The following is a 13,016-nucleotide window of genomic DNA, read 5'->3' as shown; positions in this document are numbered from 1 at the left end:
TGGGCTCACCTGTGGCCATCGATATCAGAAACCTAGTCCAAACTAGGGCTTGATTTTCTTTCCTGCAGTTTTCGCGTGTATGTGCATTATGCATGGGTTCGTCCCACGATGGCGTCATGTAAAAGGACTCCCTGACTCATGCATTCATAGCTATGTCTTCGTTAATTCGGTTTTTCAAGGGAGCTCTGTTTTCTTTCAGCCGCATGCTCAAGCGGAAAGGTCGAGCGGACGATCCTGTAAACGAATTCTGCTCGGCTGCCTGAATTGTCCATGTATATATACGTATGTATATGCATGTGTTAAATGAACAATCGCAACAGTAATATGAGATATCGTTATTCGTGTTAATTTGATAGGCGAAAATGTAACCAGTACATATATGCACATATACATGTTTACGGCTACACATGTGTCTCTTTGAAAGCTTCCATAGAAGCCTCGTGTACCAGTGAGAGGGGAACCATATTTTTGTTTGTTTTCCCGAGCATCGGAAGCGTGATCCTTGTCCAGTGGTCAGACACAGCACGTAGCACTCTTTTTCAGGAACAAGCGCTGGGCAACAGAGGCGCTTTCCTTGATCCAGCCGGTGGAGTCGAGAATTGTGCACACTCACTAGATGTAAAAAGCATAAAGTAGTCTCCAGCACATCGGTCGTCACGTATCAAACAGATATCACGATTTTTTATCGGATGGTAGTGGCCTGATCATGAAGCGCATCACGACCTGGGGATCCGACGCTTGCCTCAGTGTCCCAGAGGACTCTCCAAGCTCGATACAACACAAAGACAGCGATGCTCGGAAGCGACTCTCGAGGGGCCTACACTCGACCCCAAAAGGTGAACATGTGACCCTTTTACGTCGATTCTTCAGGAAGCAAAAAGAGCACAGACCACGGCTGTCTCCATCTCTTCGCTGTTTCAAGAGTTCGCACGTACAGACACAGATTTAAAAAAGAGTTGCAGTCACAGATCTCAGAGACGAAGACGGGGTTCGCGCCTTGAATACGTCCGTGAATACTCCTTGTTTCTCAGGTATTTATGGGACGGGGCTTAGAGCCGGGCTGATGCAGTGGCACGTGCGTAAACTGCTTCCTCAGCATAATCTAGACTCTAATCTTGCCCCGTAAATACCCTATAAAAAAAGAGTATTCAGGGATCAAACTGCACTGCTGAAATCTACCCGTGTACAACTGTTGAGACGGTTTCTGTTGACGGAATGTTGATAAGGGTGGAACTGGCTGCCGACAGGTTAACCCAATACGCGATCCTGGTGAGGAAAAACGAATGCAGACAATGTACTCTCGGGGTTCCAAAAGTTTCATGCTGTTGAATTGCGATGATTTATCACAGTCGCGTTCATACGAAGAAGTAGTCCAGTGTGGGTGGTGGAGTACAGCAATCATAGAGAACTTGGTTGTGTGTATCTTATAATTGGAGTCATATTCAGTATCCTTGGTAGTATAATGTCTCTGTTCATTCGATCGGTGTTATACAAATCCGGTTCGCGCATCATTTGTACAGACACAAAGGGCGTAGGCGTATTTTGGAGTATTTCTGGCGCACAAAAGCCAGACTGATTGTCCTCGAAGTGTGGATGATTGTATATTAGCGGCTAAATGCCAATAATACATGCGAATTTTAGCTTGACTCTCACTTTTATAATAATATATATACATCATACGCGGGCTCTTCTGTTTCTTCTGCTTTTTACAGCTCTCCTCTGGAACGGCCTCCCTGCTGGGGATGCAGCATCCGTTGTGGACAGCTCAGGTCCCAGCGAAATCGGCACCTGGAGCGGATATTTTTCGGTGGACACTGAGAGAGCGAAAACACAAGGTACGTTCGCAACAGCCTCCCAGAAAAGTCATTAGGAATACCGCAGAACAAGTTGAGAACGTCTTGTCATAGTACACAAGCAGACTTTGTGGCTGTTTTCAACATGAGGCCTATGGATGCCGTGTGTCTAATTCGTTTTCGCGCAACATACGCTTGTCCGATTTTTTGTGATGTAACGAATGATTTCAGTCGGGGCGGAGCTGGGCGAACTAAGAGGCTTGCGCATGAGAGGTTTTAGTTCATATACGTCCACGTCATGAACGGAAACCTAACGAAGAGAAACTTTCATTCTACTTCGTCTTTCCTGAGACCTTTCTGGTTTCAGATTTTTTTTACGGGACGACCAGCATGGTGATAATCAATCAAAGGCTGTAATTTCTTAGTGAACGTTCTGTACGCTCTCTTTTCGAGTGTTCCGATCTTCGCAACAAACACGCTTCTCATGGAGACTAGTGGGAGAGGTCGAGATTCCTAAGACACTTTTTCGAAAGCGTAAAGTGTCACCAAAATGACTAGAACCGCTCGTATATCTTGTATATCTTTCGTCCAGTGAAGTCACCAAGTACACTGTTCATCAGAATGCACGAACTACGGAACTACAACCTCGTGGAGCCTCAAGTATAGTCAACTAAAACAATCGATGATGTCGACGATTTCGACGTGTATTTCTTAGGGAAACCCGTTCTTCTGCGTACTTATGTAACGGCTAATCAACCACAGACTGCTTTTTTCCTTGGATTTGAATTTTACCGACATGACTATTCCTAAAACCATACAATGCCTGCTTTGGAGTCAGCATCAACTACCCGGGTTCTCTATTTCCACTATCCTGCCGCTGTGTAGTCGTCCTTTGGTAACTGAAGGAACTGTGCATGTATCCGAGCTCTTGTCATGTGCCGGTGGGGTGCGATGGAGTCAGCAGTGGAGATAGAATACTCTGGTGCCAAACGCTGGGACTCTGGGTGGTCACTCGCAGGACCCGTCAGAAAGGGAAATAGCAAACAGAAGTAAATAGACTACTTTTGACACTTAGCTCTGTCATGGGGCGTTATTAAAAATGGCTGGCTACCCTTGAGAACATCGACGAAGTAAACTCAAACCTCTGAGCTACTTGCCTCTTGTATTTCTCACGGGCTGTCACCCGAGGGCGAGAGCGTAATGCGCGAGGGAAATATCTTGACCTACACGGCAGGACCTCAAGTGAGAGTTGCGAACGTATTGTCCAGCCAATGTGGGAAAAGTCTTTCTGACATCCACAATTTTCACGTATTCCCGCACACGAGTCTCTGTTACTCCAGCTGGGAGCACATAGGAAACAACTTCTAACCGACTGCATTCAGCGTGATGCGTTCGCTTTTTCACCATGACTAGACAGACGTCTTCTACCTATGACACATAGCATGGGTCCACATCATTTCTTAATTTTTACCCTCTGTCCCGTCTTCAAACTCTGTACACAGTGCCCTTCAAAGGTAGGAGACAGGTGAGGAAAGAATCCTCTCACTGTGGCTCTCGAAAAATATTAGACAGTGATACATCATCGCCAGTAAGCACATCAACAGCTGTCGATTTTCGGAAGAGATCACACAGCCGGACAAAAAATCCTTGAGAAGGCCTCACAGCGGAAGAAAAGCCATACTGTTTCACGGGATCTGTACCATTCACAGCCATTCTACGATGGGAAACACAAATCTACAACTTCTGCCACGCATCTACAAATCCAAATGTTATACCGAAAGTTTTAGTAGCAGCAACTGGTATACATTTGGGGAGATTGAGGACAGACGGGAGACTGATCCCGTGTAGACAGAAGCTCGATAGGGGTGAAGGCTACTGCAAGTGATCAGCAAATGGCTGCTAGTGGCGAGATTAAACGAAACTGTTCGCAACAATTTCTCCCTGTTGCGGTCAAAATATGTGCAGAATGCATAAATGCATGCATTAACGCGTAGGCGACTGACATACAGGATCGATCTACTACATTAGAAGAGAAACACGTCAAAATAGCAACGCCACCACTACGTACCGGGAAGAATGAAAAAGATGTTACAACGTGGCGTCATGGAAACACTCCCACGTTCGTGGAGACGATAAGCTACTTATTTAATGACGGCACATTTCTAAAAAAAATGCTGCGTTTCCTGCCACACCTTTGCGTCGAGGAGCTAGGAGTATTCATGCCCCAATCTACCAGCATATGCCGTCTTTCGCCTCCCCATCTGCGCAGAAATATGTTTGTGTGTTTTTCCAGCTATGTTGAGGTGAAAGTTACACGGTCAGTCCAACAACCATGAAAAAAACACCGAGAACTCCTGCTCCGGCACAGGAGGAGGCCCGAGGCGAACCGTCCGATTCGTAGGCACCTAACTTTTTACCCTTAACGGATGAGAAGTCATCCTCGTCGGTTGGTGGCTCCTGTTCACGTGCGTCATTTTCGTGTTTAGGTGGCTGGGCTGTAGAATGTTCGGTCGGTGGAGAGGAGAGTGAGGGCATCTTCGGTGTAGTAGTGTTATCTTGAGGTGGCTTTGGTTGAGAGCCGCTTCGTGGAGAACTGCTGCAAGGAGGCACACGACATGAGGGAGTATCGGAAGGAGGAGCTTCGGGTGCAGATTCCGTTGGGGGAGGCGACGGCGGCGGTGACCGCGTGGATCGTGGAACCTCAGGGTAAACAGGCGTCTGCGGTTCAGGTTTGTGTGGTGACCCCGGGGGTGGGGTCGGCGGCGATGGTGAAGGCGCGCATGGTGGGGTCGGCGGCGGTGGTGAAGGCGCGCATGGTGGAGTCTCGGGTTGAGGAGGAGGATGTGGCTGCGGCTGGGGTGTAGGCTGTGCTGGTGGAGGAGGTGGGGGTGTCGAAGTCTCGGTTGAGGGTTCCCTTATGAAAGACTTGTGCCGACCTTCTGCGTGAGTTGTCAGCGCATACTCGACGCAGCGTTTAGCATCAGGCATACTGCCCCATTCTACTTTGCCTTGCAAAAGGGGCTGCTGGACGGAGCACTGTCGTAAACCCTCTCTGACCTGTCGCGTACTCAGTCCAGGATTCACCGCGAGCATTAAAGCAACGATGCCTGTCACACACAAAGAACATCATCGGCACACTGATCGATGGCGCCCCATCGAGGTATGAAGGGAAAGCAGGAGACCGAACTCGATATTTCCGCTGCTTCTCAGATAACGGCCCTTCTCGTGTACCCATATCTGTCAACCCATCAATGCTCCTGTACGCCTTGTAGCTAGCGAGCACCATCGATTTAGATACAGGTGCGTATATATATATATATATATATATATGAACAGCTGCCGTTCACTTACAGATGTGCTAAATGCGATAGATTTCTATATACATACTTCAAAAAATACGCTACACACACTTGCAGGTATACGAAGACCTGCCTGCTGGGCCAACGTGCGCCAGAAGATATTTCCTCTAACGAATAGAAGGTAAGTCGAGGACGGTTGCCCAGTGAAACTGTCTTGCAATCTCGTGCACGTCCAAGACACGAATGTCGTTCCCGTCTTGCTGGGCATGTCAAATAAAGACTCACCGCTGAGAGCGGGAGCAGCCATTGATGTCCCGCTCTTCTCCGCATAGGGCTCTTGCGAAGAACCGCTGGTAGGGACAGTAGATAAAATCCACATCCCTGGACAGGCGACCTGGACGCGCTGTATTCCATAGTTACTAGAACGATCCAGTTCAATTATACGTTTCCCTCCATGGTCTGGATCTCCTTTCACATTAGCAACTGTGATCAGCCCGTCCGCTTCAGTCGAGAATGCGGCTGGATAAAAGGCCGTCTGGTCGATATCTACTCCGTCATTTCCTGCGAATACAGAAGGAAAATCAGCCGCCAAATGTGATGAGATCGGATTCTGATGAAGTGAGTATCTACACATATACAGTTTCTCTGTATCTCTCTCTTGGATGGAACCTCTGTGGTGGGAGCGGAAGCCAGCACACTTCACATCCGCACACGTCGCAACTATCCTTCCTTCTCGAATCAGCAAACCGAAGCCTAGCGCGTGTGTAGCTCTTTTCCCAGAAGAGATGAAAGGAAACTGGAATATATTCTTCTTTGTGTTAACGAGTGTGGCCTAACCACGATCGATAAAAACTACTTGGGATCCCCCCCATCGGGACGGCGTAGGGGGCAGGTGGGCTGTGGACAAGCTCCAATATCCCTGTCGCGTTGCCAAGGCTACTGTTTCCGAGCGAATGAAGTTCTTTGGGAACCGTTGAAACGGTTTCATAACAAAGAGTTAAATGTTTTGGTCTCTCACCTGCTGCGAAGATGTGAATGAGACCGTTGTTCGCCGTCCGCACCACCGCTTCACGAAGCGCTTCACTTGGCCATGAACCTCCCCAGCTATGGTTAACAATATCAGCACCCCTTTTGACGCAGTAGTCGATGCAGCGGACTGCATCCGAGCTGTATCCCTTGGAACACACATTCCATTTCAAAAAAATGATTCACAACGCCGAAAAGCCCTCTTTTGTTAGAGGCGTGGTTCCGGAATACATCTCTTGGCACACTCTATGAATTATACTATTCGGGAAGTTAACGTCTAAAACAAACACAGGCACGAATCACGAAAGCACGTACAAATACGCAAGCGGCATAAAATTGACCCTGGACTCTTTAGTTTATGTTGACATTGTTCCTTGTCCAGACGGTGCATCAGTACCCAGCACAACACACCTTTCTGTTCGGTAATTTGAAAGTCGGAAATAATCCAAGATTCTTGAAAGCCAGAGAGCACCCTTTTACCTACATACACGGTCAAGCTTGGGAGACAAAATACGCACTGGCAGTGTAAAGCGTGGTTTGTTTCCCGGAATGGATTGTTGGCTTTCCCCCGTCGAAAGAGAAACACTTACTCTTCCTGTATAGGCGAGGAATTTGCACGGAAGCAGACGGGGCGCCCATGCAACACCAGCAACTCCTATACCGTTGTTTCCGTGAGCACCGATGGTTCCGGCAACATGAGTGCCGTGAGAGTGATCATCCGCAGGGTCGTTTTCCTTGCTGAGCATGTTGGCCCCGTAGATGTCGTCAACCTCACCGTTATTGTCGTCGTCAACTCCAAGCGTGCCGTCCCTCTCTGCCTGGTTCACTTCCATGTTGTCCCGTAAGTCTGGATGATTATAATCGATGCCAGTATCTAACACACAAACTAGTGGCCTCCGACCCCCCTGAGAGCACGCACAGACGTTCGTTAGTTTCACTCGCAGGGACGTACAAGGAAGCCAAGTCCCCTCTGAAATAAACCTCTGTCCCGATTTTAGAGCTGCCAGTAGAGACAACGAGAAGAGACAGTCGACTGTGATATTCACGATCGAACTTGAAGGCATGAGACATGACAATGCTTGGCAACACTTGATACAGCAAAGCGGTCACAAAACAACAGCGAAGCGCGAACTACACATACTAATGCGTTCGGAGATGGCAGCGGTGGACCGTGTTAGTCGCAACGTTCTGTTCCTGCCACACTCTCACCAACTCTGCAGAAAGAGCAGAACGAGGGAAAACTAATATTTGACAGTATTAGGAACCGATAAACATGAACATCAATCTGGCGGACGTACCATATTAGGCTCGCCGGTAGTGATGATGTCCCAAGCCTCTTTCACGTTCAACGCATCCATTCCCCAGAGACGATCCAGAAGTGGGTCATTTGATCCTTTCGACGATGTATTGACACTTTGAACCAAGTGATCCGGCTCTACTATGGTGCCTGATAACGGAAAAATAGTTACAAGGCAGATGGCAGTCGGTGAACACAACGAAGTATCTTCATTTGCAAACATAGGGACGACAACGGAATGGTAGTGCAACAGCATTTGGTTTGCAGACGGGTGTAGAGGCCTAACAGTTAGCCGAGGTCGTCTGTCTCATCGATCAGACACCTCGGAGCCTCATTCATCCTCTAAGGCATCTGAAAATGCACACTACCAAATGAGACCAAACACAGACCAAAGCTGTGCCCCATTTCTGATGCACAGGAATGGAAAATACGCGACAGTCGTGATAGAGGAGAACTTCCTCTTTCAAACGTCGTCTACTTCAAACACCTTATGAGTCCCAGACTTAGAGAAACTCACCGAAACAATTCTTGTCTGTACACTCCACGCCATTTTTATTACATATAGCGTGAGGGACACATACAGTCGGTCTCTCCTGCCAAATATGTTTGGATAATCCCTGTACGATTTTGCTCCATCACTTCGTAACACGTGCCGTACAACTCCATGTGCATAAAACGCTGTTATGCTGTGGAGATTTGCTAAACAAGGATTACCACTGTGCATTGGCCGATGACAGCTTTAGCGGTAAGTGCGCGATCAACATTTCTCCTCCTTTCGCTCCAAATCGATGTGATTTTTAAGCGGGGAGTCACCATTCACACATAGCGAGAAGCAACGAGAATGGGATGAAACAATGCTTGGGAAACACAGTGGAACCTTTTGTTGTCCATACCTTGTGCCCTGGCGGTTTCGATCAATTCCTGCAGTTGTTTGTCGGTGGTTTGTGCTGGAAGATCCACTAAAACCACGCCACTTTCTCTAAGGACGTCCACATGCCCGTTCAGCTCCTTTACAACGCGTTGCGCAAGATCCGAATGTAGCGCCGTCTAGTCAGAAGAGCACATTCCAGCGGTACGAGAAGCAAGAAACATGCGAAGAGCTCTGGACATAGTGCAAGCGAATTTCCTGCCGGTCGCGCAGCGAACGGCTTTCTTCAGTATGAAAATATCTACGGGAGGAAATCATTGTTGAGATCATCACGTAGCGTAGCTGCAACTGACGGTCTTCCGGCTGATACTTGTCGACAATAGGTTCATTCTACTTAAGGCCACGACTACGGTGGCAGACATACCGATAGCGAAATCACTCTCTTCCTGAAAACGAGGCGGCAAGAGAGTCCCCCAAGTCCGTCAACCCCAAGGAGCAAAAACACATTCCACAGACACTTCGCCCGTGTCACGATGAAGTTATCTCCGAAAGGCAATAGGCCAATAGTCTCAAAAATAGTGAATTACCCAGTCACTCCAACGGACAGCTAGTGTTCGAGTTACATGTGAAGCCTACATTAGTGTGCACACTTCGGCATAACCTGTGTACCACTTGTAAGATTCAGAAAAAAACCATTTCGTCAGACTAATAGTATCCGTCAGTTCACTGCGATATTCGGCAGTGCTTGTGGTAAGCGCTACCAGCCAATTCTTCTTTGTACAACTAAAGAAAAAAACGATGGGTACCGGGTACGGCGCCCCGACGGAATGTCAGTACCTCCACAAACGAGGTTTTGGTCTCTTCATCATCATCATCAGAACGCTTGTCCACAATCAACATCCGCACAGGATACTTCGCCTCCCGATCTAAATCCTGTGGTTCGAGCTCCGCAACGGGAATATTTTCTGAAGCGCCCATATCTTGCTCGCCCTTTAGCCCCTGTCGGATGTCGTCATCTGCAGCCAGGGAACGCACGGTGTGCTCAAAATAACGCAGGACACACTGTTAGTTCCCTGTGGTCTCCCGTTAGACAGTGTAGAATACACTGCACGGACCCTACGGCTGTTGGGAAACTGTCAATATGATCCTGTGTTTGTCGGCTGCACATAGTACCAGTTGCTTGACCACATGCATCCTGGAAACACAGAGAGCAAAACGGATCCTAGCAACACCCTCAAAGTACCACCGACCAAAATAACAAAAAGGGCCACAGGAGGTGCCCCTTGTTGGCTCAAAGGAGACTCACAAAGCATCAGGTGGAGCAGTGACCCCAGTTTAAGAATCTCGCAATGCACGTCATGACATACCGGCATATTTGTTGTGCCCACGATGCAGCCTTCTGTCTCTGTTTAGTGTTTCAACCTCATCTTCGATTTCCGCTTCCACCCTCCGAATCTCCTTGATAAGGTTATATGTGCCAGTGGGATTCTGATATTCTCCATGGTGGGAAAGAAAACTCGTTGCCAACAGTACGTCTTTGTCTTTCCGCACCCTGAGTCCTCTCGCGTTGGTGGATAACAACACGATCAAGGCAGCACACGCGACAATGGCATGAGATGACCCCATCGTGCCGATGACAGACTTGTTCAGCGTGCTCGATCGGGCGAATGCGGTCACGGGTGTCGCCGGTTTCAACTGCTTCCGATGAGATCCTATTGGTCACACAAATGCTCTTGAATCCTTGCAGTATACTTGACACGACAGTTTGATTCTGACCATTCCCACTTCGAAAGAACAGAAAATCAATAGTCCTCATCTGAGCACCACGCCTTTCGCCACGAACAAAAAACCATTCTCTGCGGGCGACACGCTTTTAGCACCTCGTATTTCTTGACTGACTATTCCGGTTCAGGTTCTCACCGCCCAGATCTGGCATCCAGTCTGTCAGCTTTGATTTCAATGCCGTATCACACAAGATCGGGGTAAAGTGTACCGGAAGAAACACAAAAACTGAGGCAGGCCGAACACGCAACGAAATCTCTACCATTGGCCAATTGAGTGAATCCCGGGTACAAAATCACCGGAGACGCCAGCAGGGAGGGACAACGGACCCAGTTTTATTGCGTCACCTGCGTGCTCCTGTTATACTTTCAGCCGCAGAACATTCGTTCTTAGTATTGTTACCAAGCTGCGGTGTTTAGTGTAGACTGTCGCCATTCACCGACGACAACGTGTTTGCCAAGTGAATACCGCAACACGTCGTATCCGTGGCTTCAACAATGGACCACCGAGGACGATCACCGAGAAGGAGACGCTACCCGGGCAAAGAGACGCCACCGGCAATTATATCAAGGAACGGTTGCACCTGTGACTGGATCGGCAGTTCTTGCGATAGAAACCGTTGCGGAGACACGTGTTCTTGCACCATGCTACTCGAGCGCAAAAGGTCGCTGCGTGTGGTGGATGAAACGTACGATGCCGTTGGTGACGTCAAACCTAGAAGGGCAGAGCGAACACGTGTCAATGACAATCGAAACTGCTAACGTTATTGTGCAGTCAACTACTTCATTTTAAATACGAAACGTGAGTCTCCAGAGCAGACTGTGCTTATAGGTATGACGAGCGCCTTAAGTGAAGTTGACATTGACCTCTCTTCGATTGCCCATCAGGAGTAGGGGGCGAACTGGAGCCGTCAGAGACCTGTCTGGTCTAGAAGTCGATGACATACTACTCTGCAGAATGACTTTCCGATCGGACGGTAGAACGATGTACACATCAACGAACCATGCTGTACCAATCGGTAACCTGGTATCGTTTGCGCGACCGTGATGTCGCTTCGGCCAACCATTTAAGGCCGGGATCACCCCTCAGTTACACCTGGCTGCGACCAAGATCCCTGACCTACCATGAGGGTCAACCGAGCTTGCGGCTACATGCAAGTTCGTTCACCATCTTAGTGAAACAGCAGCAGGGTTAAACTGGCGGTGGACCGCCCTGTTGTACAAGACGGGTTTGCATAGCTTGTTTTCGTGCCAACCCCAGGGTTGCACGATTCCTCCCGATGCCATGCTTTCCCCGAATGCCCTAACAATTCTAGCTTTCCTTTTATTGTGAGGAGACAGTAATGAACGCACTTTCATGGCACAAACTGCGCAGACAACCGAAGAGTTCACTGGTACGTGATTGGAGAAGCTTCCGCTGTTGTACTGCCCCTTACCCGTATTGCTGCCGGATAGCCGACAGGAATGCAACACGGGAAACATGTATGTCCTTGCACTTTCCCGTCCCACATCTGAAATATTTTCAGATTTGGGGGATAGCAGGGATATCTGAGGAGAGTGTCGCTGATCCTCACACTGTTCTGCGAACATAAAAAACAGATTTTTCTTCGCAGCAGCGTCGAGGAGGAAGACCGCACACTCGCAACCAGAAACACTAGTTATTTTTCGAGTATCTCTATCCCTCTGGGGAAACCTGGCGTCTGCGCACGATTTCCTTTCTCTGTTTTAAACAAACTTTCCCAGACACTGCAGCTCTCTGGATGGAAGGGGAACAGGCAGCTGGCGTTCATACACTGGTCTGCTGTTGGTTGGCAACAAAGCTCATGAGCCGGAGGGGAAGTGCCATAGTTAGTTCATACACGGCGACCGCCACGGCACCCAACCTAGTTCACAGGTAAGGTGTCCTAAGGCAAATCAACACCCCAGTCTCCTAAGTGGGACTTATTCCACAGTAGTAGTTGAGAATGGCAGTCGACATTTTTGTGAACAAGGCCCTACTCGTTTTGCACCTTTTTTGCGAAGGAGACCTGTTCTCACAATTCTACTGGTTTCTTTTACAGTTTTGGTACGCTCACACCTTTTCGCTGTATCGGGCAGGAGCCACCTAAATGCCAGGTCGCTGATTTAGACTCTGTCCACAATTACTGCCAGGGACGAACCGTGTAGTGTTGACCCGCAGATTTGTTCCGTTCCAGTGTGACGTACTACACGAGCACCTTTCGCTGGTTTGCATTTCGCCTGGCACTGCCATTGCCCGGGATGTCTGCCGCTACAGCAGGAAGCAAGGAAAGAAATGACGTTGCACGCCGGGAGACAAATGGACTATCGGGTTCAATCCGAGAAAAATAGAAAGCACTAAGGAAAAGACGCACGAGTATGAACTTCTTCTCCGACCGACGCTTGGCAGTTATCCATTGAAGTTCTCCCACCGGCGGAAAAACCGCACCTTGCTGACTGCCTGCTCTCGGAAAAAACCTTTCCCGGGAACTCGATATACGGTGACCACGAGCACAGACAGCCAAGAACTCCCAGAGAAGACGGCAGAGAGAGCAGGATTCCGAAAGGACGTCCTCTCTGCAGTCTCTTCGTCTCTGCTGCTCTGGAGCACAGCACAGCGACTCCACTACTGACCCGCGACCTTAACACATGAGCTACGCCGGGACCGTGTGCAACGGACTGTCACGCCACACCACGTGAAGCTTCAAGAAAGAAACGAGTACTGCGTCTTCTCAATTTCTACACTCGACGTGCAGTTACGCAGTGTGCACAGCAAATGCACATACAAACCTAAGAAGCGTTCCACGGCGTTTAACACGAGGGCAATCTAGCCACTGGAGTGCCGCCTGAACATCCGTCTCCATGTCCCGCAGTCCCCGGCGGCGCAGTGACCTGCTACAGCTACTGAGGACAAAATCCGCTTGCGTTTCGCGCCTGGCGCGAGGTCTGCATGTG

General features: G+C 48.9%; 3 protein-coding genes across 3 annotated transcripts; 1 reads left to right on the top strand and 2 right to left on the bottom strand.

Moving 5' to 3' along the window:
- Positions 1 to 92: 92 nt before the first annotated feature.
- On the top strand, positions 93 to 2,254 carry TGME49_204045 (hypothetical protein; the record flags this gene model as incomplete). Its single annotated transcript, XM_018779283.1, has 4 exons — positions 93 to 118; positions 670 to 836; positions 1,713 to 1,835; positions 2,025 to 2,254. 4 exons carry the CDS (start codon positions 93 to 95, stop codon positions 2,093 to 2,095), a joined length of 387 nt encoding a protein of 128 aa, XP_018637325.1. The 3' UTR covers positions 2,096 to 2,254.
- A 742-nt stretch (positions 2,255 to 2,996) lies between these two features.
- Positions 2,997 to 9,909, bottom strand: SUB1 (subtilisin SUB1; the record flags this gene model as incomplete). Its single annotated transcript, XM_002367646.2, has 8 exons — positions 2,997 to 4,900; positions 5,378 to 5,653; positions 6,111 to 6,267; positions 6,709 to 7,023; positions 7,417 to 7,565; positions 8,309 to 8,462; positions 9,121 to 9,299; positions 9,651 to 9,909. The coding sequence occupies 8 exons, from the start codon at positions 9,907 to 9,909 to the stop codon at positions 4,104 to 4,106; spliced, it is 2,286 nt and encodes a 761-aa protein (XP_002367687.1). The 3' UTR covers positions 2,997 to 4,103.
- Positions 9,910 to 10,597: 688 nt separating this feature from the next.
- TGME49_204055 (hypothetical protein) lies at positions 10,598 to 12,925 on the bottom strand (the record flags this gene model as incomplete). Its single annotated transcript, XM_018779284.1, has 5 exons — positions 10,598 to 10,779; positions 11,501 to 11,644; positions 12,224 to 12,386; positions 12,511 to 12,658; positions 12,852 to 12,925. The coding sequence occupies 5 exons, from the start codon at positions 12,923 to 12,925 to the stop codon at positions 10,598 to 10,600; spliced, it is 711 nt and encodes a 236-aa protein (XP_018637324.1).
- Between the last annotated feature and the right edge of the window lie 91 nt (positions 12,926 to 13,016).

The sequence above is a fragment of the Toxoplasma gondii genome, chromosome VIIa (genome assembly GCF_000006565.2).
Source record: "Toxoplasma gondii ME49 chromosome VIIa, whole genome shotgun sequence".
NCBI lineage: Eukaryota > Apicomplexa > Conoidasida > Eucoccidiorida > Sarcocystidae > Toxoplasma > Toxoplasma gondii.
The sequence above is the reverse complement of the archived record's forward strand: the minus strand, read 5'-3'. Positions and strand labels throughout refer to the sequence as shown.